General features: G+C 37.9%; 1 protein-coding gene across 1 annotated transcript in view; it reads right to left on the bottom strand.

The window, feature by feature from the left end:
* Positions 1-27,944, bottom strand: part of ccdc88c (coiled-coil domain containing 88C) — a 75,803-nt gene that overhangs the window by 19,305 nt on the left and 28,554 nt on the right. The window contains exons 4-23 of the mRNA XM_067455416.1: positions 27,835-27,904; positions 24,285-24,343; positions 23,194-23,277; positions 22,966-23,106; positions 22,654-22,841; positions 22,330-22,411; positions 21,902-22,060; positions 21,386-21,532; positions 20,579-20,723; positions 17,686-17,867; positions 17,464-17,601; positions 16,297-17,367; positions 14,377-14,504; positions 10,862-11,003; positions 10,568-10,753; positions 10,316-10,477; positions 8,697-8,974; positions 1,281-1,424; positions 747-933; positions 422-567 (exon numbers count right to left, since the gene is read on the bottom strand). Of these exons, the coding sequence (XP_067311517.1) occupies positions 422-567; positions 747-933; positions 1,281-1,424; positions 8,697-8,974; positions 10,316-10,477; positions 10,568-10,753; positions 10,862-11,003; positions 14,377-14,504; positions 16,297-17,367; positions 17,464-17,601; positions 17,686-17,867; positions 20,579-20,723; positions 21,386-21,532; positions 21,902-22,060; positions 22,330-22,411; positions 22,654-22,841; positions 22,966-23,106; positions 23,194-23,277; positions 24,285-24,343; positions 27,835-27,904 (3,839 nt within the window). The remainder of the gene's footprint in view (positions 1-421; positions 568-746; positions 934-1,280; positions 1,425-8,696; positions 8,975-10,315; positions 10,478-10,567; positions 10,754-10,861; positions 11,004-14,376; positions 14,505-16,296; positions 17,368-17,463; positions 17,602-17,685; positions 17,868-20,578; positions 20,724-21,385; positions 21,533-21,901; positions 22,061-22,329; positions 22,412-22,653; positions 22,842-22,965; positions 23,107-23,193; positions 23,278-24,284; positions 24,344-27,834; positions 27,905-27,944) is intronic.

Below are 27,944 nucleotides of genomic sequence, written 5' to 3'. Positions count from 1 at the left end.
CTGCAAGAGGAAACAATGACTATTAAGAAAATTCCATTAAGCCATTTTTACCAGTAGCTTCTTAAAATCAACGTTGCACATTATTTGAAGTACCCCAAATCATAAATGTATTTGTTTAAATTCACAGTGAAAACGAAATAACATTCTAGATTATCAAAAAGGAAAAAATTAATTAATGCAGGGACTTGTTCTATGAATGCATTGGTTGTTGAATGGATGGAGGCAGATATGAATGCTGATCATAAGAAAAAAGTGGAGTTTAAGCACACTAAATGATTGGAGAGTCACAAGAGAGTACTTTAAAATTCTGAACAAGTATACATTAAAAATAAGCACAATGAGCTCTTTTAATCAACTAACATTCCTTTTACCCAGGTTGTGAATCACTGATTCAGAATGTAATATATGGCACAGTGCTCACATGTACTGCTTCTGTTCTTCGTGGTAAAGTTCTTTGCTCTCCATGGTTCTCTCCAGTAGGGTCTGGTTTTGTTGGCTAAGCATCTGGATCTGACTGAGAAGATGATGGTTTTCCTCCTCCAAGTTTCCCTTCAAACGGGTTAGCAGCTAAATTGAGAGAAAGAAAGATACATTAGCGCTGGATACTAAAAGAAATCAATTTCAAGCCTTGGAATCAATAACTGGCCCTGCTTATGATCGTATAGTACAGTCTTGGCCTCTCTACAAAACCTGCTTGCATAAAGGAGCTTCAGTTCTTTCACTCTGCAAGACCTCACAATTCTCACCTCACAATGGTTGTCCAGTTTAGTCATTGAGATGTCCAGGCCCTGATGCTGTTCCTTCAGTTGGTCATAACGCGCCTGCCAGCGGTTCAATTCCAGCTGAGACTCATTCAGGGACGTCTTTAGTTCTTTGGTCTGCAGTTGCAGGCTGTCATACTCCTGCCTTAGGTGTGTGTGCGTCTGTGACAGTCTGCAGGGACATAAACAGAGGCTTAGATGGTATTATTTTATATGCTTTATATAATATTTTTATATATTATAATGTATTTCTAATATATATATATATATATATATATATATATATATATATATATATATATATATATATATATATATATATATATATATATATATATATATATATATATATAAAATAAAAGATTAATGACATTATTATACATACATTCTACTACTACTGAATTACTGTTTCAGCCAGCAGAGGGCAGTACATATTTTCAATAAACTAACTTAGTCTGTTGTATGGTTTTAACTGAAAACTTACTACTGACTGTTTTGTTGTTAAAAAGAATCTCTAACCTGTCTACTTCTTCCCTTAAACTGCGGTTCTCTCCCAGGATAAGAGTGTTCTTGTGAATTTCTTCTCCCAGACTCTCCCTGTCCCTGTGTAGAGACGTCTCCAGCGCCTCCATAGAGTCCTTTTGCTTTAGGAGAACCATGTACCTATAACACAAACATACAAACAGTGATTTTAACTAAACCATTTCTCTAATACATATTTAAGTCATTATTCAGAAGTATAAGGAAGCAAATTCTGATTTACACTAATGCAGAGCAGGTTTTCACCACGGGTCGTAGATAAATAAGATGCTATATTTATCATTTGATGTCAATAAAAATGAGTTTGACCAGCAGTCTTTTCAATTTGTTTGTACTGTTTGTGTTCCTTATGGAATTAATTTAGCCAACGAAACAAAGAAAATGTCTTTCCAAATCATTTCCAGTGGACTAACAACACATATGATTGTTAACCCTTTTAAAAATTAGACCTTAGGACAGCATGACCCACTGAACAGACTGTACATCTATCAATCACGGACTCATTTTCATTTGTCAAATTGAAGACGGCCTAATCTGAAAAAGGTCCATTGGAGGTCCATAAACCCCTAGGAGTTTGTGATGGAACTGACAATGCCAAATTAAAATGTGCATTCATATACATTCATTCGATACATTTAAACAAAAATATGAAGGTAAACATTTTTAAATGTATGCAAACATATACAACCTAACACTTTGATAAAATAAAACACATTTGTTTTAATTATGCACACTCCAAAATTCATATATTACTACTACTACTACTACTAATAATAATAATAATAATAATACAACAACAACAACAATAATAATAATAATAATAATAATAATATTTAGCTGAACTTGTAATAAGCCTTTTTTTTTAACCCAATAAAAGTACCTTGGACTCTTTCATTATTTATCCAAAACATATTTATTCATTTAATTATTTGTGACAAAAGGTTATAGTACTTATTGAAATGTAAGCAGGACCTAAAACCTTAGGATTTATTTCAAATAAATAATTAAAGTCACAGGGGTTCATCTGACAAAAAAAGCTTGGCTATTAATGCAACTTATGCACAGATTACTTTTTCTAAGTAACTAGTAAAGTAATGCATTACATAAAAATTTACAACAAATGATCAGAGTTATATTTTCAAACAAATAACGCAAGTATTTATCTAATTTATTGAAAAATGTCTCTGCTGTCCTCATGTTGAGAGAAATCAGCAGGACGTGCGGAGACTTTGTGCGGTTATTGTAGTTCTAGACTAAATGTGAGCATTCATTTACTCATCTCATTTGCACAGAAACTGATTTAGAATTCCACAAACATACTAATAAGCAAAAATGTATTCAGCAATAGATAAACATCACATTTATTGTTGTTGTTTTTTTTAAAGTAAGTGTTGAACTTTCGTCTCATGCATCTATTCTTCTGCAGGGGTTGTTTGAGCTGTGTCCTCTACTGTCCAGGTGTAAATTTGCATTTCCTTTTAGTACCAATTAGTACCTTTTAGAGACTAACTCAGTATTGCAATAAATTAATTTTAAAAGTAACTTCCAACACTGAATCTTGGGAACCAGTTTCATATGCCAGCAGTCCGCAAAAAAAATTGTGTTCTAAATTGATGGTGCTAATTTAAATAATTAATAGTCATTAGGAAATTGAGTGTGTGAGACATGTGGCATGTTGGACATGGACGCTGAAGCCAGTGGACATTACAGCTGATTGGGCCCCTGACAGCCATCTGGTGAACCCCTCAGCTGAGGCCCTGAGAGACACACTACTGCATTATTCATGAGACAGGGCGATAAAAGAGACAAGGGGAGAAACTACATTAAGGCAAACAGAACCATGTTTTTCCTGTCTCTAACAAAAGAGACAACTTTCCACATTGAAGCATGAAAAAATGAATGCGATGTGAGAGGATTAGTGTGCAATAGAGCAGGTTGTGTTTGTGCTCATTAATGTCTTATGTGTGCGGATAAAAAAAGGGGGGACATTTTCCATTGTGATCCACCTCTAAAAAACAATTCAGATTCCCATTGGGGCTTTTTCATTAGCAACACTATATACTATATTGAGGGAAAAGTAAGGCCTTAAAGCCTTAAAAGATTATCAAACACATTTGCGTAATTGAAAAAATGTTAGACCTCGATGCACCTTATTACAATGCTAAATGCTGTTTTTACAAAAGCACTGAAACCTGAGTGACCAAAAAAAAAAGCATTTCCATCATTTAAATTGCCCTCATGTCATACCAAACATGTTTGAGTGACTTTCTTCTGTGGAATATAAAAACAAATTAGCTGAGAGCAACGATGAAAGGGCCCTCGCACCCATGTCACCGCCACCCAGTGGCTTTAAGAAAACAGAGCATGGTGAGCAATATGCATTTAAAAACAGGAGGACCAGGGGCGAGGCTACATAAGGGCCAGGGTGGCACTGGCCCACTCAGATTGACGGCTGGCCCACCCAATCAGAACAGACAAAAAAAAAAAAAAAAAATGTGGGATAGCAGAAAGAATATGCCTATGTGACAACACAAATCACTTAAACACGTACAAAAAGTTTCATTAAAAAATAGGGCTGTCAAATATGTTAATAACGCGTTAACGCAAATTCATTTTAACAGCACTAAATTTATTAACGCAGCGCGCATTTTCTGTTTGATCTGTGGCATAGCCCGTAGTTGGAAAAAGTGAGAGCAGTCAGACGCAAAGGATGCAGCACCAAACATTAATAGGGAAAGAAAAGGGTTGACATTAATATTCTAAACCAAAAGAGCAGTTATTGCCAACATAAGCTACCGCATAAGCTACCACATTTTTTGTTTAACTTTTATTAGACTTCAGAAAGAAAAGTGCGTTTTTTTTCACAGAGCGCATTCTCTGCAGCATGGGCGTAGGTTTAGGGGGGGACGCTAGGTACTAGTCCCAATCAATATTTTAAGAAGGCAAAATTGTCCCCACCAATATTTTAGCAAACTCTTTCGTGCTGCTATATGGATCGATTCCGTATCTTCCCGTATTTACAAGCAAAACGACGCGTCCCGCCGTATCAAACCAATACGGGACGCGATGCACAAGATTGGGTTTTAGCAGCTTTGCTGCTGCCATAGCGACGGAGTCTCGAGAACATGCGCTGTAAACTTGCGCGCTTTTTTAAAAACATGTCGAGCTCGCGTCCACCGTTTAAACGCAAGAGGATTTCCAGATATAGGGCTGAATAGAAAAAAAGGTATCAGTGGGTCTGTCCAGTAACTTACGATGAACCAAGGACAAACTGCACCCTTTGCAGAAGCATTTCAGTGTCTCAGACTGTCTGACTGAAAGCAGCAGCGATGACGGACACATCCTTGCGTCTAGGTAGGCCTATTGTTTTTTTTATGGATAATATATTAATATAATATTCCATACATTATCAAAGCTTGGCAGACTTATTTTTCTAGTCATTAGACCGGTTAATTAATAGATTATAGCCTAATTAATGTTATTAATTTATAATTTAGCTATATAATAAATAATCCTGTCATATAAAGTTTGACATTTAAAAAATATTTAGATAAAAATTTGACAAATAATTGCATAATAATATAGTCATAATAGTAAATTAATAAAGAAAATTTAATTTAATGTTTGAATTTCAGAACATTTTTTTCAGTAAAGTGGTTACTGGTTCAAAATGACTGCTTAAAGAGACAGTGCACCAAAAAATGAAAAATCTGTCATTTTCCTTTTTAAACCTGTATACATATCTTTGTTATGTTGAATTCCTACCATGGAAGGAAATGGTGCCCCCAAAGCAGCCTGGTTACAAACTCTCTTCAAAATATCTTCTTTTGTGTTCAGCAGAACAAAGAAACTCATACAGGTTTGGAACATCATGATGGAGAGTAAATGATGACAGGATTTTTATTTTTGGGTGAGCCATCCCTTTAAAGTGCACCAATATAGGCTACTAAAGAGTTCTTTAGAAATTAATAAAATCAAATGTAAAATACTATAAAATGTGTTCTGTTGCAAGTTTGCGTAGGCCTACTTGATTCCATGTTTATTGTTGAGCTGTTGTCATTGTTTAATTCTCACTCTTATCACTACTATCACTCTTTAAATGCCAAGTTCATACATGATTTTCAAAAAATGATTCAAAACTGGTTTGGAAAAAAAAACTTTCACACAAAATAACTTATTTTCAATATAAAAAGTGATTGTGCATGATTAGATAGCATTATGGCTTTAAAATAAAAAAATGTGGTTATAATGGAAGTCAATGGGGCAAAAACAGCCAGGAACAGTAAATGAGGGAGAAACAAAAACTGATCCTGTACAAAAACTAACAATGCATCAAATCTAAAGTTGTTACTAATCTTTGACATGCTCAATAATGTGATAAGATGTGATAATAAATCCAGTCCACAATCATTTTTTATATTGAAAATAAGTAATTTTGTGTGCATGTTGTGTTTTTTTTTTTCCAAATCAGTTTTGAAAATCATTTATGAACTTGACAATTAAAGAGTATTTTGTCTTTTATTATTTTTATGGTACTGGATTGGGCTGAAAAGCCTCATAAATTAATAATCGTTCATTCCTAAACTATGGTGCATTTCCATACTCAGTAATAAATAATAGACTATATAATCTGGGCAAACTTGGTGGGATGTCCCCACCAAAGCTGAGACCAAACCTACGCCCTTGCTCTGCAGTCTGAGCGCGATGCACTGCAGCTCACTCTCGCTCATGTCTGAGGTAAATCATTATCACCGCTTACAGTACACCTGTTTTATTGAACTAAATACATTACAATCGGCTAAAACGAATGCACAGGTTACTTTCCTGAACAAGCGCGCTCTCGAGTCCATGTTCTTCACACTGTCCACGTGAATCGCAGCCCAGTTCGGTGCGCACATGCAAAATACCGGCAGTTCAATAGGGAGCGCGCGTCTCTTAAAGGGGCCGCACTATATTCCTACTCGTTGAATATGGACCTCCTCCAGGTATGGTGTGGATCTGGTGCGCTCACTGGTACACATTAACAATTTTTCATACGAACTTTGCCCTGCTCTGAATTAAACTTCCAGTGTAAAAACTCCCTTTATATTCTTAAAATGAGAGAAATCACTACTTACACTTAATTTTTTAATTTAGGCTTAAGAGACATTTCAACAAACCATTTCTTAGATAAACATCTATGACCTTTGATACGTCTAATCTTCATGCTGTATTGATTATTACTGAATAAGTATGGTTTTACTAATAATAAATGTACGTTTGCATAAAGCATGCATATTTGTCCATACTCATGTTGATTAGAGTATTAAAAACTTAATTTAGATTTACAATTGCTAAAAATGTGCGATTAAATTGCGATTAAATATTTTAATCGATTGACAGCCCTATTAAAAAATGATTACTGTAGAGCGAAAACATTTTCATATAACTGCCTTATTGCAACAGCCAATCAATAAGCTTAGTAGTAATGTTTAGCCAATCGCATATTGTTGAGGGGATGGGAAGATGAGTTTACGTCTGCTAGTGAAATAAACTTTTAACACTGGCCACGGTGCATAACACAAGACGAAATTCTCACAGGTTAAGCTGCAAATACATGTTTGACAACAGTTATACTGAGTTGCATAAGTGACAAGAACTGGTTATTCCATTTTAAAATTAACCCAATTACTACACACTTATGTCTTGTTACAGTGGTCATATAGCAGCACAATATCTATATTTGTCGTCCTTGCAATAGGCTTTGTAGCTGCTTGTTATAAATTAATTTTGTATATGAATTATATGAATTTGTTGGCAAAAAATAAATCATATATAGCTTATATTTACTGTCAAGTGATTTTGTCCCATATTGGTAAATTTGTGTAATTTGAGAGTAGTCATTGAGGTCCACCCTATTCCACCAAGGTCCACTCAGTTAAAAATTTCTGGCCTCGCCACTGGGAGGACTATGTCAGTCATTTGTATTTGCCACCCTTCCTGCTACTGGCACTATGACTATATTTTGGCATTTAGATGTCTTCAGGCCAGGGCACTTATCAAACATATGATGTTTGAAGCAGATTGGACATATATGCTTGATTTACAACAACTTCCTGTTTCATGGCGATAATAGCAAGCTTTAGCTTTTAGCCAAGTGCTGCTAGCATGTTTAAGATTGTTTCTAGCATGTTTAGTATTCAATTGCATATTTTAGTATGTTGCTAGTAGTGCAGATTGGATATTTTATGCCTGACTTACAGCAACATCCTGTTTCATGGCGAAACATTGAATATGTGAGGTTGTCACGGACATGTCCTTCAGAGAAAACTCAAGATCTTCGCAATTTAACGTTGCAAAGGCCTTTAGATTAGACCTACCAAATATGATGATCTGATTAAATCTCTAGGAGGAGTTTAGAATGTCTGAGAAAGGCAAAAACTGCCAAAATTTTGCAAAGAAATTAAAAATATCTTGACTGTTGGGTTTTCAGATTTTGCTCCCAGGGACTATTTTTGTATGTATTGGGCTGTTACATGTGTGTACCGAATTTCATACTTGTACTTGAAACATAGAACAGATTAATGTAGGTGGTACTATTGAGCCATTTTGCCACACCTAATTCTGAAACCCATATCAGATATAATTGTTCACCACTTATGACGCATGCGCAAAGTTCCATGAGTTTTCAAACATGTTTAGGCCCTCAAAATTGTGATTCATTTCAGAGAAGAAGAATGTTTTAAATATTTTGAAGAATCTTGGTAACTAAACAGTTTCAGTTCCCATTGATTTCAATGATGTATGATAAAAGGTCAATGGGAGCCTAAACGATTTGAACATAAACCAAACATTCTTTAAAATATTATGTATTATGCATAATATTATTCGTTTCTTCAGAACTTTGTTCCGCAGAAGAAAGAGAATTGCACAGTTTCGGAATGACATGAGTGTGAATAAATGATGACAAAATGTATATTTTGGGGTGGACTATCCCTTTAGAGGGGCCCTCCATCTCTCAATGTCTCTGTCAGCAGTCCTAATGGTATGGGGTCATTGTGGCGTCTCCGCTCAGGCCAGACGCAGCTCATTACTCTATTGTTACACAGCCTCCTCAGGCAGACAGAAAAAAATGCATAAGCTGCCACCTATGGAAGGGGTCAATAACTCAAAGGTCACCTATTATGTTGAGGCAACTGCTGCCGAAAATAAAGCTAAACGTGAAGTATATGTTCATTATCATTAATTATTTTTGTAAATTCCAATTTATGAATTTTTAAGTGTTAGGCGGTATGCAGTATACCACAGACACTATGCTAGTTTCCGATTTCGCATATAGACTTATAGCCACCATGTTTGCTGGATGATAGACAAATGGATTTTATGAAGGAGTATTTGATTTGGAAAGGGACTGACTTGCTCTCCAGCGTGCGGTGTTTTTGATCCAGAGCTCTCAAGTTGCCTTTCAGTGCTGCGTGTTGGGTGATAAGCTGCTCGTACTCGGTCGCCTGCCTGTCGTGCACACTGAGCAGACGCTCGTGGTCCTGTGTGACTCGGCCGTGGGCTGCACATGCCTCCTCCCGCTGTTTCTTAAGAGACTCAGCCTCCGACTCCAAAGTTTGCAGCTGGGCCTGTAAAGCTCCATATTGAGCCATGAGAGAGGAGCTCTGGGAGCTTAGGGTTGAATTTTCTACCTGAACACGAAAAGAGAAATAAACAACAGTGAAAAGTGGGCATTTAAAGATTCTGTTTTGTATATTTTAAGCACAGACAGACAGATATATAGACAAAGCAACTGCCTTTCTTGCCGTATAGGTCAAAGAAGAACAGGTGAACATTCTGGAAATGTCAGTCCTACGGTCTGTTGTATCACACCTGCCATTTCTTTGGTCACAAAATTGCTTTCTCATGTCACTAATGACCCTTACACAACCCAAAAAATACAAGGCGGCATCCTCACCTGTTCTTTCTTATGGAATTTGCTGACCCTGGTAAGCATTGGCAAAGTCAACCCTTTCTATGGGTCTGTCTGACCATGTCAGATATTTTTAGAGATAAAAAAGGAAGTACTGATTAGCTGTACAACTCTTAAAGGGGTCACGACTTTTCATAATTCATGACTCATGAATTTGCTTTGATCTTTTGACATATAAAAAGTCTTTGTACCATTAAAACATCCTGCAAGTTTCATAGTATAAAACTTCATCCTCATTATAACAAAAGCAATTATTTAAAGCTACACTGTGTAACTTTTTTTGTCTATTCTTAGCTAAAAACACTTAAAGAAGCTAAAAAAATATATGTGCTCAATGAATATATATGTATATTTGTATAATATATGTATATTTTCTTCTTTCAAGTAATAAAGTATTCGCGTAAGTTTATGATATGCCATTGAAAATACATATGGATGAGGGGTTCGAATGCTGGTTGCCATGTTGCCCCTCCAGCTTGAATTCAAGCTTCGCCTTTCGCGTTTTAACACTCGATGGCACCGTGTCGAATGTGAAAAGGGGGATTGCCATGTTAATCTTGGACTAAATCGGCCACCGTATTTAGCCGGCCACCGGAGTTAAAAGAAATCAGAATTGAGAGGAACAGAAACTATTATTCGCTGGATGGTCATATACCTTTTTACCGCTAGATGGGGGGAAATATTACACAGTGTAGCTTTAATTAAGACCCAAAAACGACTCTTTTGATATTGTGGAATCTGTGACGTCACACTGGCAAATATATTTGCATACGAGTGCCTCCAGAACAAGACATCAACAAATAGTTTTACATCGCCTCACCATAGGCCACTTGCATTGAGTCACTTAATGGCTGACATTTGCCTGCACCGGTTGTGAGCATTGTGTGGAGAACAACAGAAATTTAAAATTTTATTTAAAAAAAATGTAAAACTGATTTATTTTTTATTTTTATTAAAGTATCTTTTTCAGTTCAGTAGTGAAAGCCTACTGCATTTAGAATGTAAAAACAGAAGCTTGACTGTAAAGTTTTAGACATCAGTTGTTGCTGAAACACGGTACCTGCAGTTTGGCAGTTTCTTTATGAAGAGAGGTGTTGTGCTCTTGTAAGGACGCTGCCTGTTTCTGCAGAGCTAGTGTTTGTGCGTTAAGCTGTGCATTCTGTGAATCTAACTGCTTCAGCTGCTCCTTCAGAAGATGTTTCTCTGTCTGCAGGGCAGCATTCTGGAGAGTTCACAAAAGCATGTTACAATACTGAAGGTGACACTTTATAATAAGTTGAGCAGCTGGGTTGATATAAACATGTTGTCTTACATTCTTCTCAACATCAATTAGTCTGTCTTTAAGCTTGAGCAGTTCAGCTGTGGCCTCCCTCTGCTCAGTCTCCCACTTCTCTTTATCTGGCACTGATCTAGCCTGCCCCAAAGTCTGCTGGGAGATCTCTGAGTGAGCCGCTTCTTCCTCTTGCCTTTGCTTGAGGGCCTCCAGGTTCCTTTTCACCTGGAAAGGAAAGAACAGAAGAGACAATCAGGCCTGATATAAAATGCAACAGAGACAACAGAGAGAAATGCAACTACATGTTTGTTGTTTGAGAAAGCCTAAACGTACAGAGGTGAGTTCGGTGCGAAGTTGCTGGTTTAAGCTGCTGCTCTCCTCCAGGCGAGACTCCAGGCTCTGAATCTTCTCTTCTCTCAGTTCTAGAGTTTTCTTCAGTGCTGACTCAATCTTTGTTTCCAGGATCTTATATTTACTGAAGGATGGAAAAATGGAAGGTCAGTATATTAAAATATTAAATCTGTGTGTGCATCAGAATCTGATCAGTCAAATAAAGAGGCTTAGATCTCTGACAGAAAGTCATCATTACATCCGCCTTAGCAATAGTTTCTCACCTAAATATGAAAATATTTAATTGTCTTTATTTAGGATACATTGACATGCTATCAATGAAACTAGCTGTAATAAGACAAAAGGTTGTTCATTAAAAAAAGTAGAACGTCATTTCAGAATGAATGTGGAGAGATGTGGTTGAAATGATATTTGCTTGAAATAATAAAAGTGCAGTTACACTGATTGACATTGCTAGTAGAAAAATAACTAGTGTGAGTATTAAAAAGGAATTTAAGGAAGTTTAATAAAAACGGCTGCTGAAAGTTAATTTATGTTAGTATTATTTATATACTTAAAGGTGGGGTAAGTCTTATTTCAAAACCGTTTTAGAAAAAGGACACGGGCCGAGTGGAATAACAAACTTGTAGCCAATCAGCAGGTAAGGGGCGTGTCTACTATTGATGGTGAGAAGAGCGCTCGCTCTCGCTCTGTGCACGTCATTATTCAAAACACACGAGTCACACATGACAGACATTAGCCGAGAACTAGCCTAATATGCTGCTTGACTATGCTCGTGTGTCATGTTCACTTGTTAGTCCATTTGCGATCGTATTGTGTCTCACTTCAGCGATGATAAAGACCCGTTCATTTCCACACTGTATGGAGCATCTAAATCTCATCACTGTGTGCTTTAAGCATCAGCTCACACAATGTCTCCGACAAGTAAGATACTATACTCCTAATATATGTTTGCTTACTCTTTTCATGATCTATATAACCCTTATCCAGTCGTAATTGTAATATGACGTTAGCTGGACTGTCGTGCTTGTGTTCTATAGAGTTGTTCATGAGGACAGTTTGATCGCTATCTCTAATCTTGTCATAATTGTCATCTGTCGTTAGTTGGACTGTCTTGCTCGTGTACTATCGAGTTGTTCACAAGAACGGTTTGTGTTTTTGTGATAGAAGGGATGACATTTTCATTGAATATTCGACCTGGATTAGATACACAGAGATTCTGCCATAGCCGTTGATGCCTCTGCTCTGGGTTTACGTATGTGTGGGGCGGCGCTATCAAAATAGGGCGAGACCCTTTTGGGGGTAGGGGCGTTTTTGTTTTGGTGATTTGAAATACCAACAACGGTTACCAGATAGCACTTACCCCACCTTTAATAGTAATTATTATTAAAAATGTAATTCAACTTGCACACATACATGCATATGCATATTATATATATATATATATATATATATATATATATATATATATATATATATATATATATATATATATATATATATATATATAATAATAATAATAGATTTTATTTATAATGCACTTTTCATTCCGAAGAATCTCAAAGTGCAACAAAGGGGGGGGGGGGGGGGGGGGATAACACAAAAAATGAATAAAAAGTAAAAATATAGAATACTACAAACAATCCTACCAACAACAGAAAACAGAATAGAAACAGAGCTGATGGTGAACAGAAACAGAGCTGATGGTGAACAGAAACAGAGCTGATGGTGAACAGAAACAGAGCTGATGGTGAACAGAAAACAGCTGATGGTGGAAGTCTCTGTTAGCTCCGCAGCACACTGTGGTCCACTCCATGTTTCAGATTTCTCCCAGCGGCAGTGTGTCCTGATGATATCGCCGAGGCAGGACAGCTGAAGACCAGATGATGGGTCTTCGTGACGATTCAAACGATGGGGATCGCCGCAGCACCATGCAGGAGGCAGAACATTTTTCCGGGGACTTCTGTGTACACACCGGGGTCGGCGCAGAAGTCCAAGCCGCTCCACGGCCGCAATGCAGGACGGAACAGCGGTGCAGCCGAGAAGCGGAACATCCCAACATCATGCCGGACGCCGATTACGATGGCCCAGATGACGCTAGCCCGGTGCAAACTTCAGCCACCATGCAGCTTAAGCCCAAGGGAGATCACCAGTGAGCAGTCGCGGCGAGAAACATCAAATGTCCTCCAAACCAGAACCAACCGCAGCAATTCAAACACAAACATTAGAGAAGCGGTGGAAAACGGCGAAACGACGAACAACGTCCTCTCAGTGGCTGCCAGCAATCAGCAACAGCTCCAATAGTAGCTCTGACTGTTAGACTAGTCACAAACATAAAGAAATAAAATAAAATCTAAATCTAATAGTACAACATGATTTTTGTGGGTGGAGAAGCGGCGAACAGACGACGCCAGCGTCCTCTCCCCCACGTTGCCTAGCGATATATATATATATACTATAACCTAAACCCACACCCTAACCCTACCAGAAAACGTTCTGCATTTTTACAATAATAATAATAATAAAAAATAAAAAACATTTGTAAAAAAGATTACAAATATGTCACCAAAATATGGTTTAGTAGACACACACACACCAAACACCCTCTTGGAGGGATTACAAAGCACAGTGGAATGTGACTGTTAGCAGTAAATTTCTTCAAACACAAAGCGATTAGTGACAGCTAGCTTTTTATGACACTATTAGCTGGTGAAAAATGCTGCAGTTTCCATTTAGTCACGTTCATTTCTTTTGATCTAACTTACAAATACATGTCAGATGTCACACTCACCGTAATAAACGGGTCAAAGGTGGGGGGAGGGGGAAATGAGTCTATTTCCTTATAGAGAAAGATGAATCCTTCACTACTGATCCCTCTACAGGGAACATTCCAATGAAAACTAATCAAACTTGAATATATACCAAGAGTCAGCTCTGCATTTCTTCATACTGGTGTTTCAAATATGAAAGAAACACACCACTACACAGAAAAGCTCAAGCAGACAACAGCCTTGTAAAGCTTATAACAGGTCACTGCACCACACTATAGTAAAGACACTAAAGTTAGCATGCACTTTGACTCAGATTATATACAAGGCAATGAACAGTGTTGGGAAACTACTTTTAAAAACAGAAAAGTAATTTAGTAGCCTTTACATGGTAAATTCAAAAAGTAATGTGTTACTAAAAAAAATAATCTGAATGTTTAAGGCACATTACTTATAACACATTCACCTCAACACAGGCCATTAGAGGAAATAAAGACAAGTGGTGATGGCATGTACAAGAGAGAAAAACGAGAATCTCGCATTGGAAACTAAAGTCTCCAACTTTAGCAGCACCTCACCTGCTACACCTTTCAGAGGGCAGCGTCCACACAAAACAAACAAGGCACTTTACAGGATCTTACAGCACCTTGTAAATCACAAACTACCAATGAACTCTAAACCCAAGAAATTATATGACAGATCATTTTCTTATTAACATATCTTACTCACTTGTCTTCACAGCTGTGCTCTTCCTGTAGGAGTTTCTCTCGGTTCAAGCCGATCTTCTCGAGCTCGTGACTCAGTTTCTCCAGTTCATTACACTGTTGCTGCACTCTTAGCTTCTCATTCACCAGCTCCTGCTCGAAAGAATATGCAAAGCCAACATTGAACTCCAGTGATGTGATATACAGAGCATTACCGCAGACCCTCATGACTGTGTGTTAAGGTAAATAAGTCTTAAAATCGGTAATGAAATGGAATAAGTCAGGTCTCAATCATGTCTCAGTCCGGATGCTATGGCTGCTCAAATCAGATTTCAAACAGTCTTTTCTGAAGTCTGCTCCATTGCGGAAAATGTTTTGCTCAAAGAAGGAGTTCTCCACTGTGACTTGACAGTTTATTTGGAGAGCAAGAGGATGTACCTCAACTTTTCCTTCATGTTTTGAAAGCCTCGTAACATATGCAGTAGGGCTGGGCAAAAAAATTGATTTTTCGATTAATCGGTTTTTAAAATCTGGTCGATTCAGAATCGATTCTCAAAGGCCACGAATCGATTTTTTTCAATATTTATTTCCACTAACATTGAAACATAAGATTAACCTAAATCTAATTACTAGTTTTCTTCACTAGATGTCACCCATTTGCCTTGCGTGATCTTACAACACATTACAATACATCATTTATCCATTCAGTGTTTAAATGGCAGCTTCCGGTGTGTTGTCGCCTTTTATAATGCTGAGGTGAAATACTGTAGTAATACTAAAAATCTGCGGAACCATTTGATGTGACAACACACACACAGCCGAGCACACAACTGCTAAAAATAATCACATACACGCGAATGCTTGCCTTGCATTAGGATCACTTAAGCATGTACGTTAGCCATTATAGACATATTCAAATTATAGTCCATATACAGCGCAGGATCAATAATTCAAACCCTAATAGCTTATATTATAAACAGATTTCCTCAAATAATAGTTCACAGTCAACTTAAGTCAGCACGTTAAGGTATTGTTGTCTGTTACCACGACAACTACTCAACCATAGACTAAAAAAAATAATGAACGCATTTCTCATGTATGAAAAGTAAATGCACACGAGCGGCAAAATCGCAAGAAAAGCTTGTCGTGTACTGAAAATTGCTTTAAAAAAAAATCATCCAATATTCTAGCTTTTTATGTTTTAGAATAAATATAACAAAACATCCATAAAATACTTCTCAGATAATTTTTTTTTAAATAAAGTTGCATCAAAATTGTATTTAACAATTGTATGGATTTGAAATATAGAGATGCGTTCTGTTTTAATGTACTCAGGTGTAACGTTACCTAAAATAAAATGTTTAACATACAATGATTGTGGCTCTTCATTTCTTTTTAATTACCCATTTATGTTCACTGTTCTTATTTATAAATACCTAGTATTTGTATTAAATCTATATTCATTTGAGTTGAATCGAGAATCCAAAATCGAATCGAGAATCGAAATCGAATCGATTTGAGGACTTGTGAATCGAAATCGAATCGAATTGGAACATCTGAATCGATACCCAGCCCTAATATGCAGGTATACTGGACACACAAATCTTATTTGATCGCTAGCAATTAAAAATGCACCTTATTCAAAATTAACCTAAAGCTTGCATTCAGATCTGCCTCCACACAAACGACAAATAGAACCAAGTACCCTCCCCACCCAACATTTGTTTGATTTTCGATAATCCGTTTAACTCAGATCTCAAAATATAGAAAAATGATCTGTTGTTACTTCCATTACACCAAATGACATTTTAACATTCAAACTTTCAAAAAAGTAGTATGTATGTTTTTCAAAACATTACAATACAAGGAGAAGAGCATTTTAAAAGATCTTTTCTTTACTGTGGACACTTATGTCATTGACAATGATGTATTAAATGTGTCATACCTCTCTTAGTGTGGCCACAGTCTTCTTATCTATGGTGGCCTGTTTCTGCAGGTCTTTGTATTCTCTCTCCAGCTCTTTGAGCCTCCCTGCTGCCTCTTTAAGGCAGCCTAACTCTTTATTGAGAGCTGTGCCTTCTTTCTCCATGCTGGCCAGCCTGATGCAGGTCTCTTCCAATGCTGCCTCCTTCGCCTCCAACTGCTGCCTCAACCTACGGGCCTCCTTATCCAGCTGCTTCTTCTCCTTCTCTGCCTGGCCCAATTCCTGCTCCAAACCTCTCTTCTCCTTCTCAACTGCTTCCGCCATTGTCAGTGTCTGCCTTAAGCCCTCTAACTCTCTGCACAGATCTTTCTTCTCCGCCTCATTCTGCCTCAGCTCGCCCTCTAGACTCTGGATCTTGGTGGCACTGTTGTCCAGGGTCTGTTGGAGCCGTTGGTTTTCTTGGCTCAGACTGCCGTAGCTCATCTCCAATCTTTCGCTCCTCTTGGCCTGGAAGCGGAGCTCCTCCAGAGTGCGGCACATCTCCTCATGTTCCCGCTCTAGCTCGGCATGTCCCTGCTGTAGTTGTGCCAGGCGAGCAGCTGCCGGCCGAAGGGTCTCCAACGCACGCCGCTGCTCCAGGTTCTCCTCCTCAAGTTGTTGGTGATCTTTCTGCAGAACAGCCAAGCGTAGGCTGGCATTCTGTGCCGTGTCAGCAAGCTTCTTCAAGCGGCGATTGTCTTGTTCCAGAGCTGCATTCTCACGCTCCAGGGCCTCGACACGCTCACTGCCAATCTTTAGGGAGGCGGCTTCCCGCTGTAGTTGCTCTCTGACTCGCTCTAGACGTGCTACCTCTTTTTCCATCTCTTCACAGCGCTCTCCTCGTTCACGGAGAGAGTCTAGCTCTTTAGTTGCCTGCCTTTTCTCAGCCTCCAGGCGAGCCAGTTTCCCACCGGTTTCAGAGATGGTCTGGTGGAGAACGCGGTTTTCTGTCTCCACCTCTCTCACACGAGCCTCGCTGTTCACCTGAGCACGTTTACGGAGGGAGCTCACTGCCTGGGTCAGATGCTCCTTCTCCTGCTCCAACTCTGATATCTAATCCCACCCCACACACAAAAATTACGTTTATGAATAAATAATGCATATACTGTTATGATCATCAACAAGGGGTTTCTTTCTTTAGATGTTCACCTGTCTGTCTTTATCTGCCTGAACTGTCTCTAGAGTTTTCTCAAGTCTCTGTTTCTCCTTTAGTAGCTCCTCTCCAAGGTTCTCCATGTCCTGAGTTGTCTGTTTCTCCTGGTCCAACTGGGACTGCAGACGCTCCAACTAAAACACACAACGCATAGGTTTTCTCATCAGTATTTAATATTCTGGCTTTCAGTAAAAAGTAAATGTGAAAAAGAGATGTACCTTCTTGCTGAGGCTCTGGTTCTCTTTTTCCAGCTCCAATGCATGAAGCTGGCCTTCTTCCAAGTTGATGGAGGCTTCTCTTAACTCCTGGATTGTGCTTTGAAGGCACTGGTTCTCCTTCTCCAGCTTCAACAATTGGCTGGATGTGGACTCATTCAGCTCACACACAAATGACTTCCGGGCTAAAGTAGGGGAAGACAAAACAATACAGCTAATTGAAATCACCACCAACATATCTAATTGATATTGTGTGCATCAACCTAAAATTGTGCCTTCTTAATAGAAACGTATCAGTTCAAAGACCTACTGATTATTTATTATAACTGATTATCAATACATAATGCTTTAATAAATTAGATGTTAAATAGATGTCCAAAACAGTTATTTAAAGCATTTGATCAACAATTTTTTTTTTAATTTATATTGTTTCTTATGTATATTGTTTCTTGTGTGAAAAGATTGTATTTATACTTATTTGAGATTGCAACCCGAGTGACAAACATGTTGACAAACAGGCAGATGTTGAGTCACCCCCGTGCATTACCTTTGAAACAATGTGTACACACCTAACGGCTTACAAACAGCCTGAGGGTAGATACATTTCAGTTACCAGTTCTCTCAACATAATTTTGATTAGAAAGCTAATTAACTCCACTAAGCAGGCACAAATGAGAGTTTCATTGTTTTCAGAAACTTTGGGTTCAAAAGCTCTATTAGTAGCAAATGAGCGTTTGTTCACTTTGCATGAACAAAACGGCAAGATTCTCTGGAGGCAGAATATTTGCATTGGGATGGGTTCTTAAAACAAACAAATGACAAACAGAAAATAGGCCATCAGCACATGACCAAAATCGGACTCTTTATGCTGTATTTTCTAAAGGGATCCATGCTGGCCTGGGTTAGTATTACAAACACAGAATCTAATATTCAAGTTCAAAAGTAGTGTCTACTGTGGTCGATAGACAAAGGAGACAAATTACATTGTACACCTGGTACTTTTGTCCACTTTAAACCACTTCTGTCCTGATTTCTTTGAGGGGAGGGTACATGGGCAAATAAATGTATGGGCTTTTTTGCACTTCCCATAATGTTTACATAATAGGTCAGTAGGCAGAGAGTAGGTGATCTTTGGTGGCTGTTCGAAACCATTTCAACACATGACCGTTTACAATATGAAGGCAATCTGGTCGAATGCATTTTTAGCTACCTCTGGAAGTGGTCGAAAATGGACAAGCTTAAAATATTTGAAGACCCCGTTTACACCTTTAAAGGGTTACTTCAGCGATTAGCATATGGCTTTGTATCAGTAGAAACCCTGAAGTATATTCAAATGAATGTGCTCCCCCCCAAATTGATGACATTTCCATCATAGGAGGAATGTTTGGCCAAAGGCTAAAGACTACAGCCAGCAGAGGGAGCCATTTCCGCATGTTTTGAATCCGCGCATGGGGGATGGGAGATTACACTCAGAGCTCAGCTAGCAGCTGCAGGCACTCATTTAAACAGAGCTATGGTTAGCAATGTAAGTCTTTTAACTTCTCAAATTAATTTCTATGAAAGTTAAGCTTGCAAAGGCATGAACTGAAACACGCCAGACTGAACTCACGTTGTGAATGTATGCCGCGAGTGTAGTCAAGATTACCTCAGCTCTCATCACGAGAGCTCATCAGCTCATTTATCTCACTCCTGCAGTCAGAGCTCAGTGCTGTGATACTCGCGCAGTGACTCACTCATTATATTGAACAGACACGTTCAGTTTTTAGTTGTAGTGTCTTCTCCAACTCAGTCACAGTATTCCAGTAGCGGTGGCTTTGGGAATGGCCTCACAGGGCAGCGACGCATTCTGGGAATTGTAGTCTTTCATCCCCATGAGACAAAAATACATTTTCTGTCTTATCTCAGTCTAAAAGGCACCAAATTCAAAAAGATTTTCACATTTCTACTACATTGATGACCCAGTTTAAATACAGATTAATCTTCCCAGCGCTGAAGTACCCCTTTAATTAGCACGGTCCAATCTAAGGCTGAGCGATAAAACTATAAGTATCACGATAGACACAATAGATATCAATAAAAAATGTGTTTGATTAAAAAAAAGTGTCTTCGGCAGAAGAAACCAGAGGTTGTGAAGCAGGGTCTCATTCACTAATAATTGTGTGGATTCTTTCGTATTTGTACACACAGGAAAACTTCAGGAAACTCTCCGCCTGATTCACAAAGCTTTCATAAGAACATACATTTTTCTTAACCTCGTTCTAATGTTAGTGAAGGTGTAGTATTCTAAATGAGAGGCCACGTGCACAAGGTTAGTCATTTGCATAAAAGATGCACAGACTATCTCCATGTAAGAGCTTTCTGCACCCGCTTTCTTTACAGCCTTTCGTCAAAGACACGCTCTCACCCGGATCCTCAAGCAATGCCAAGTGTACCATTCTCACCAGTTCTCACAATAAGCACCTTTTATAAAGACCCAGATTACAGCCATTTGTAAATACGCATATATCTTATACGAGCTTTTCTTGTAGGCTATATGCATTTACGATTCAATTTAATTGTATCATTTAATAATTTTATATATGGATATAAAATACAATATACTTCAATGTAATTATAGTTAGGTTAGGATGAAAAATAACTTCTTAACACAATTATAAAGTCATACAGAGTTAGTTATTTTTGTGTACGTGTGGTTTCAGTTGTGCCTATATTTTTTGGTAACTTTGAAAAAAAAAATATTATGAAATATTTGTTGAATTCTGATTTGTTCTTAAAATCATTCGTACACACACATTTCACGTACAAACTTGTGCGTACACATGCTTAGTGAGTGAGAGACATTGTCTCAGAGGGTTTCAAACGGAACTTCTCTGTAGGAGCACTGTAGTGGACTCACCATCATTGACCTCGTTGTTCTTGGCCAGTTGCTCTAGTTCCCAGCCAAGGTGAGCGGACTCATTCATGCTTTGTTTCTGAGAGATCTCCAGCAACATGTTCTCCTCCAGCAATTCCTCCAGGCGTTTCTTATCACTGTCCCTGTCCTAAAAGATACAAAAGAGGAAAAATTACATACTTAGGGCTAGGGGAAAAAAGATTCACAAATTTAACACTTTTAAACTTTATAAATTTACTTTATAAATGTTCATGCAATGCTAGCATAAGTTTGGTAGACAGTTGCTATGGTGTTTCTAGTGTATTGCTAGGTGTTTTTTATGTGGTTGCCAAGTTATGCTAGGTTGTGACTAGAGTGTCTGAGTGCATGCTATGGCATTACTTGCCAGTTGCTTTGGTGATAATGTTGCTAGGGTATTCGGAGGTTCCTATGGCATTGCCAAGTTGTGGCATTGTCACAATAACAAAACAAAAAAAAATTATTATTTTTTCAGCAAATCATGTTGCTTTGATTAGTTGCTCTCTGTGTGAACATGTCTTAAACTAAAATAGTAAATAGTAATCTAAATACATTACATAATGCATATTTCCACCCAGAGCTGAAGGAACAATGGCATTCTTGTGGTCAAATCCAGACAAGTATCAAGTATCAAAGCTTTCATATGGAAAGGCCTAATGAATCAGCTAAGTCTACAGTATGTTTTATTGACCCTTGGTTACAAAACAAAAGGATGAAATAAGAATAGTTTTGTAAGATACGGATTGTAAGGTGTGTAATGACCCCAAAAAATTATTTTCCAATAACACTTACAATTTCCATATCGTGCAATTTTGAGCGCAGCTGTAGGTTCTCTTTCTCCAGCTCATGTAGTTTGTCACAGCGCCCCCTAGCCCCAGTAAGCTGCTCCTCTAGCATTGACTTGGTCTCCAGCAGAGTCATATTGTCCTCTCTTAGTTCCTATGCACAAAAGAGAAAAGGGAGAAAAATAAAGAGATGGACAAAAAGAAAAGATCAAAAGTAATAGCGGGCATGACGACAGCAGTCTGAGAGAGGAGTCAGAGGGCTGTCAGTGACAGCTCAGGGCCTCAGCGGACACCTGAGGCATTATATCTGAGAAATAAAAGCAGCAGGGGCTCTCAGCTGGCAGCTGTGCATCAGTCACCTCACAAAGAAATCCATCTTTCCACTTCTGATTAAAGCAGTGTGTGGCAAGTTTATGATTTATGCTTTCTCCAGGTAATGACAAAGATGTCAAAATCTGTTTGTTTTTTTTATACAATGATGACAACAAGGTTTTAAAATGAAAATGTAGTATAGGCTGGTTACCTCTATACGAGTCTTGTAGAAATGGACATCGTTTAGCTTCTCTTTACAGCGAGTCAGTTCAGTTTCCAGACGATCCACTTTTCCAGCACGCTCCCTTAGAGAATCCACCTCATCACGGTACACCCGCACTGAACGTGCCTCCGTCAGCAACTGCGTGTTCTGCTCATACACGAACACAGCAGATGATAGTAACTGATCGATGAAGCTTCAGTAAAGTATTTTCCAGTTTGATTCAGCCATGTTAAAAGTACTGAGGCCAGATTTACTAATAGCTTGCATGGAAATCATTTTTATGGGAATGATCTGCATCTGTGTTCTGTAATTTGTGCGTCGTCAGTGGATCACGCAGAACTTTCCACTCCCTTTTTTGGAATTGTGCTCTCACGCTAATTTGCCCTGATTAGTAAATCTGGCCCTTGATGTGATACCTCCTGTTTGAGTTTCTGAATCTCTGCATCCAGGCGCTCAATCTCGTTCTTGGTATCAATCAAATGCTCTGTCTTCTCCTCTCTGTAGAGAGCACATACACAAACGTGTTTACAATACTGATAGGTTAAACTAGTGGATGACCAATATATATCCAAGGCCAACATTTTGATTATATTTTGCATTTTTTAATAGGCATCGGCTGATTTGGTTTTCTGCTTTCAGTATCAGAAGCAGGACTTTTATTTTGACAGTGCTAAGGCTGTCAGAGAAGGTACTAAAACAAGTTAAGAACAAAAAGTCGTAACTGTACAAAACACACTTACAACTCTTGGCGAGAGCGCCGCAGTTTGGCCTTTGTGTCAGCCAGCTCCACAGCAAAATGCTGACGATCTTCTTTAGACAGTAGGGTGATGGGGGATAGGGATGTGTGCTCAGGGCTAGAAAAGCCCAAGAGACCAGAAGGCTGCTGGGAATGAAGATAGTCCCTCTCCTGTGTCAGCTCTATGATCAGCTAAGAATACAAAACAGACCTATTAGCATCTAGTCAGTGATGGTCAATCTTTTCAGAAGTTGAATGCAACTTCCTAAAAAAAAAAATTAGTTGACTGTAGTTGGTGCTGCTAAGATCAGCATACCTCAGCAGACTCATCTCGCTCATCTATGAGTTTACGTAGGTGAAAGGCCATAGTCCGAGACAAAGGATCCAATTGCTCAGCAGGCATCTCCTCAACCTCCATCCACTGCAGGTCAAGAACATTCTCCTGATTGTGAGTTACCTGTAATCAAAAAGGAATTTTAGGCCTCAAATACATGCTCCATGTATGATATATAAAAAAATATAATCTGACATCAGGGAATCTCACTTCTTGAATATGAGTCACGATGGTAGCCTGTGTCTCAATGTCAAGCAGCTTGATCTTCTCAATAATTTCTTCTTTACGATCACACTGTTGGAAGAGAGGAAGATAATTATAAAAGAGGGAGTTGATGGAAAGGGATGAGGAGAGGATGGGACAGGGAAAAGGAAGAGTAAGAAGGAAAGGGAAGGAACCAGAAAAAGAAGAGGAAGGAAAAGGGAAAGAGAATTAACAAGGGGAAAGAAAAAGGAAAGAGGAAAGGATCCAGAATAGGAAATGTTAAGAATTGGATAAAGGTGCAAGGAAGGAAGAGAAATAGAAAGAAGATGGAGAAGAAACAGAAAAGAAAAAAACGTGATTACAAGGAATAGTAAAGGAATAGAGAAGAGAAAGGAAAGACGAAAGGATGAGAACAGGAGGAAGGGAATGGGAAAGTTAAAGGGAAGAGGAGAGGATAATAGGAAAAGGAAACAAATTAACAACAAAAAGGAAAGGCAAGAGAAAGGGGAGAGATGAGAAAAAGAAATAACTATCCTTTGTATTAATGAAATTAGCGCTGCCAAAGAATTCATGAGTATTATGACTTGATAGTGATTAGTCAAATAAACTACTGGCACAGGGAAAAAGCAGGAATCATATCAGAAATCGAACCAGTCTGAATAAAAGAATGCAGGGGATATGTTCAAATGGGATAAAGACTGAGTTGTGCTCAGTCAGAAAGCAAATCAGCAGGCAAATGTTATGCTGTCAAGTTTAAGGCTCTAAATCAATGTGACCTGTTTATTATCCATTCATAGAACAGGAAAAACCAGCTGGAGAGGGGGCTAAAAGTGTGGGGACAAATAGGCTTGCACAAAACAGACACGTGAGGAACAATCCTCAGGAAAAGGAGACAAAAACTTCAGCAAATCTGACCCAATTATCTTTGCCATCTTCTCTGGGACATATCTGAATAGATGCTTGATCTTGCAGCATAAGTTTGTTTTAGTTTTACTCTGGAAAAGCACAGGCATGCCCAGGCGTGGTGATATGGATATGATTTCCTGCACTGGTCTAAAAATGTGGGTTGGAGATTTATCCTAGTTCAAGCAGTTTACCTGAACAGCACAGCCCAGTATCAGCAACAGCAGTCTCTTCATCTCCTCCATGCTTTTACCTAATGGGATCAAACAAGAATTGAGAATAAAAGGTAGCCTACTATAAATAAAAACCGAAATGAAAGAATTTAACACACCAACTCTTTTACAATCACACAAACCCTTTGAGACGAAGCCATTTTTGAAGCTTGCGTCTGTGCATGTTGGTGAGTTTGTTTGTGTCTGGCAGTCTTAGGCTAATAAATACTCTGGAGAAAATGGAGTGGGTGTGGGGGTGCTGTTGCCACGGCGACCATTTGTTGCTCAACGCCACCCCACCCTACACCGTACCCCCCTTTACACAAACAGCAGAGGAGGAGCTCTTTACCAACCATGGGGAAATGACTATTGTCCACTACAAGTGAAGCTTACTAAAAACACAAACATCAGAGAGCTAAACGTTGCACAGGTAACACAAGATAAGAAACACATCAACCAGCACATAAAAACCCCTAAACATAAGGTCTTCTGTGAAATATATTCATAATAGTCATTTTTCTGGAAAAAACATTACTTCCTAGTTACCGCTTTTCATGACTAGAATGTGGTCAGTAGCCCATTGAACAGAAAATTACACGAATAAGCTCAAATGCAGCATACAGTAGACACTTTTTTTTAATCTGTTTTGATAATCTACGAAAAGCTGAAAATAATGCCATGACCATGATAAAGGTTAATTTTGTATATGCAAAACCATTATACAGAATCCTGTAGGAAGCAAGCATGAGCAGAGAAGGAAATCTAGTCTATAAAGGTCGCCTGCAGATCAGATACACACCTCATTATAACAAAAGGCCTGTTATATGTGTCTGTTGTCAACAGTCTAATGTACCACATGTATTTTGGAGTATAACAACAGACCTGCAGAAGTGATCAGGTGTCAGGGTCACATAATATGATACCAATTTAAAAGCGAACCTTACAGTATTTACAGTAAAGTTGTAATACAAGTTTTTTATAACAAATTTTGAATCACGATTAATCGCCTCTAGCAAAAGTCTACACCAAAAACTTGTTGTTGTACTCCTCAAACCATCCCTGAACCATTTTTGCTTTATGGCAGGATTCTGCTGCATTATCCTGCTGAAAGAGGCCACAGCCACCACGGAATACCTTTTCCATGAAAGGGAATACATGTCTGTTACATCCACAAGGATGGCAGGACCCAAGTGTTCCCAGCAGAACATTGCCCAAAGCATCACACTGCCATGTGTTCCCTAGGTAAGCGACACACACAACCACGCACATGGCCATCTACGTGATGTAAAAGAAAATGTGATTCAGCAGACCCGACCAGCTTCTTCTAATGTTCCGATGTATTCTGACACCTTTCTATCAGAACCAGCTATAGAAATTTTATCTACAGTGGCTCTCCTGTTTGATCGGATCCCATGGGCCAGCCTTCGAGGCCACGCTTGCCCAGTTTTCCAGCTTCTAACACATCAACTCTGAGGACAAAAACTTGGTACCTAATATATCCCACAGGACCGTGATGAAGAAATAATCAGTATTATTCACTTCACCTGTCAGTGGTCATAATGTTATGACCTGATCTGTGTATAATATACATAATACGGACCACTTTATATTAAGTGGCATTAACTACTATGTACTAACATTTAAATTAATAATTTAATACAATGCACTTAATGTGTAGATATATATTTTTAAAGACTTAAATTTTAAAAAGCACTTTAAAAAGCACTTGCATGTAATTACATCTGTAATTCATGTCTGTAGTTACATTTATAATTACACTGTTGACCCCTCCCTTACACCTAACTCTACCCTTAAACTTACATATACCACCACACCTGTCCCTAACTTTAGCCGCATCCCACCTCGATATTAGTGGGACCTATAATACTATTATATATATATATATATATATATATATATATATATATATATATATATATACACACGCACACACATACACACACACACACACACACACACACACTCATTTATTATGTAAACAAAAACTAATATTTGACAGCACATATTTTGAAAAGTTTAATACACCAAAGGTTTCATGTAGTGATATTTGAACAACTATTAGCTAACAAACAATTTACCAGCTAATAATCTTGTCATATTTTTTTTTAAATATTGTGATTAAGGGGTACTTCACCACAGGCTAAATGGGCGTTTAATAAAACTTGTCTTTCCATTTTCAGTTTCCAACTGGATGACCATGAACACAGTGTTTTAGGCCAAACAGAGTTCTGCTCAACCCCCCGATGCAAAATGCTTTAATTTCAGCAATTTTTTTTAATCATTTACTAACACTTAATTTTATCTTTATACTATTTTTTACATATTTCATTACACAGCTCTCTTGATTCTGATTGCCAACATTGCCGCATTCTACTGTCAAGTATATCGACTGATTAAAGCTTTATAATTGACTATAGTCCCAGACCATATTTTTTCCTAGTTGTTCTGGTTTCATGTCTCTAGCTGCTCTACTGTCAACAGCAAGATCCCCAGTTAGTGCTTAGGGCTGGGCTTGGTCCCAAGAAGTTTCCTCTGGCCTTCCTCTCTCCTTTCCTTCTGCCATTACAAGGTCTACAACACGTGTTTCCTTCCCCAGAGAGCCCGAAACTTGTCCGCACACCCCATATCAGAAGGTGAAATGAAGGTGGGTGTGTGAGTGTGAGGTGATAAGTGAGGAGGTTTGTTCAGAAGGGCATATGTTTTCCTTTGGGGCATGGTGGAAAGTGGTAGTATGTGGTTTAAAGAGACTATTGTGAAGATACAGCAACTGATACAGATAAAAGTAAGAAAATAAATGACAGGACATGACCTGCTATTTTGGCCTGTCATATGTGTAAAAAAAGACAAGCTAATTTTTGTGTTAATATAGGAATTCTCTATAAATAAATAAAAAGAATTTTCTCAAAATGGAATGTCAACCCATTATGATTTTGTATAGTTAACAAAAAGTAGATATTTGAAAGGTCAGTATTAGATTCTCTTTCTAATAAATTCCCCTTAGGTAACCATTTAAATTTAACTTCATATATAGTACATATAGCTAAACCAAACCCTAACTATAACTCTATAACTATATTATAACTAACTATAACTATAACTATATTAAGTACAATGTAACTACATCACCTTAAAATAAAGTGTAAACACACCTTACTGTTTTACAACCATGATCTTATCATTTCAAATTAAATAGTAAAATCTTAAAATTGGCACCATAAATCATGTTAGCTATCTGAAGATATAAATATTTAAAAATATTTTTTTTTTAAATAAAAAAAATTATTATATATATATATATATATATATATATATATATATATATATATATATATATATATATATATATATATATATATATATATATATATATATATATATATTAATTAGCTTGAGAACAATTACATTTTAAAACATTATTTTTATTTATTTCAAAAAAGTACTTATACCAGGAAGCCACCCATTTTGTACCATGATCTAGTGACTTATTTACAATTATATGAATGAGCAATACCTGATAATGGGTCCTTGGCGATGGCCAGCACATTGGGCAGGTTCATGACAATGAGCTGCTGAAGATGCTCCTGAGAGAAAAAAAGAAAACGCTTATTGTAAACGGGTAGA

The sequence above is a fragment of the Pseudorasbora parva genome, chromosome 10, assembly GCF_024679245.1.
Source record: "Pseudorasbora parva isolate DD20220531a chromosome 10, ASM2467924v1, whole genome shotgun sequence".
Lineage (NCBI taxonomy): Eukaryota > Metazoa > Chordata > Actinopteri > Cypriniformes > Gobionidae > Pseudorasbora > Pseudorasbora parva.
The sequence above is the reverse complement of the archived record's forward strand: the minus strand, read 5'-3'. Positions and strand labels throughout refer to the sequence as shown.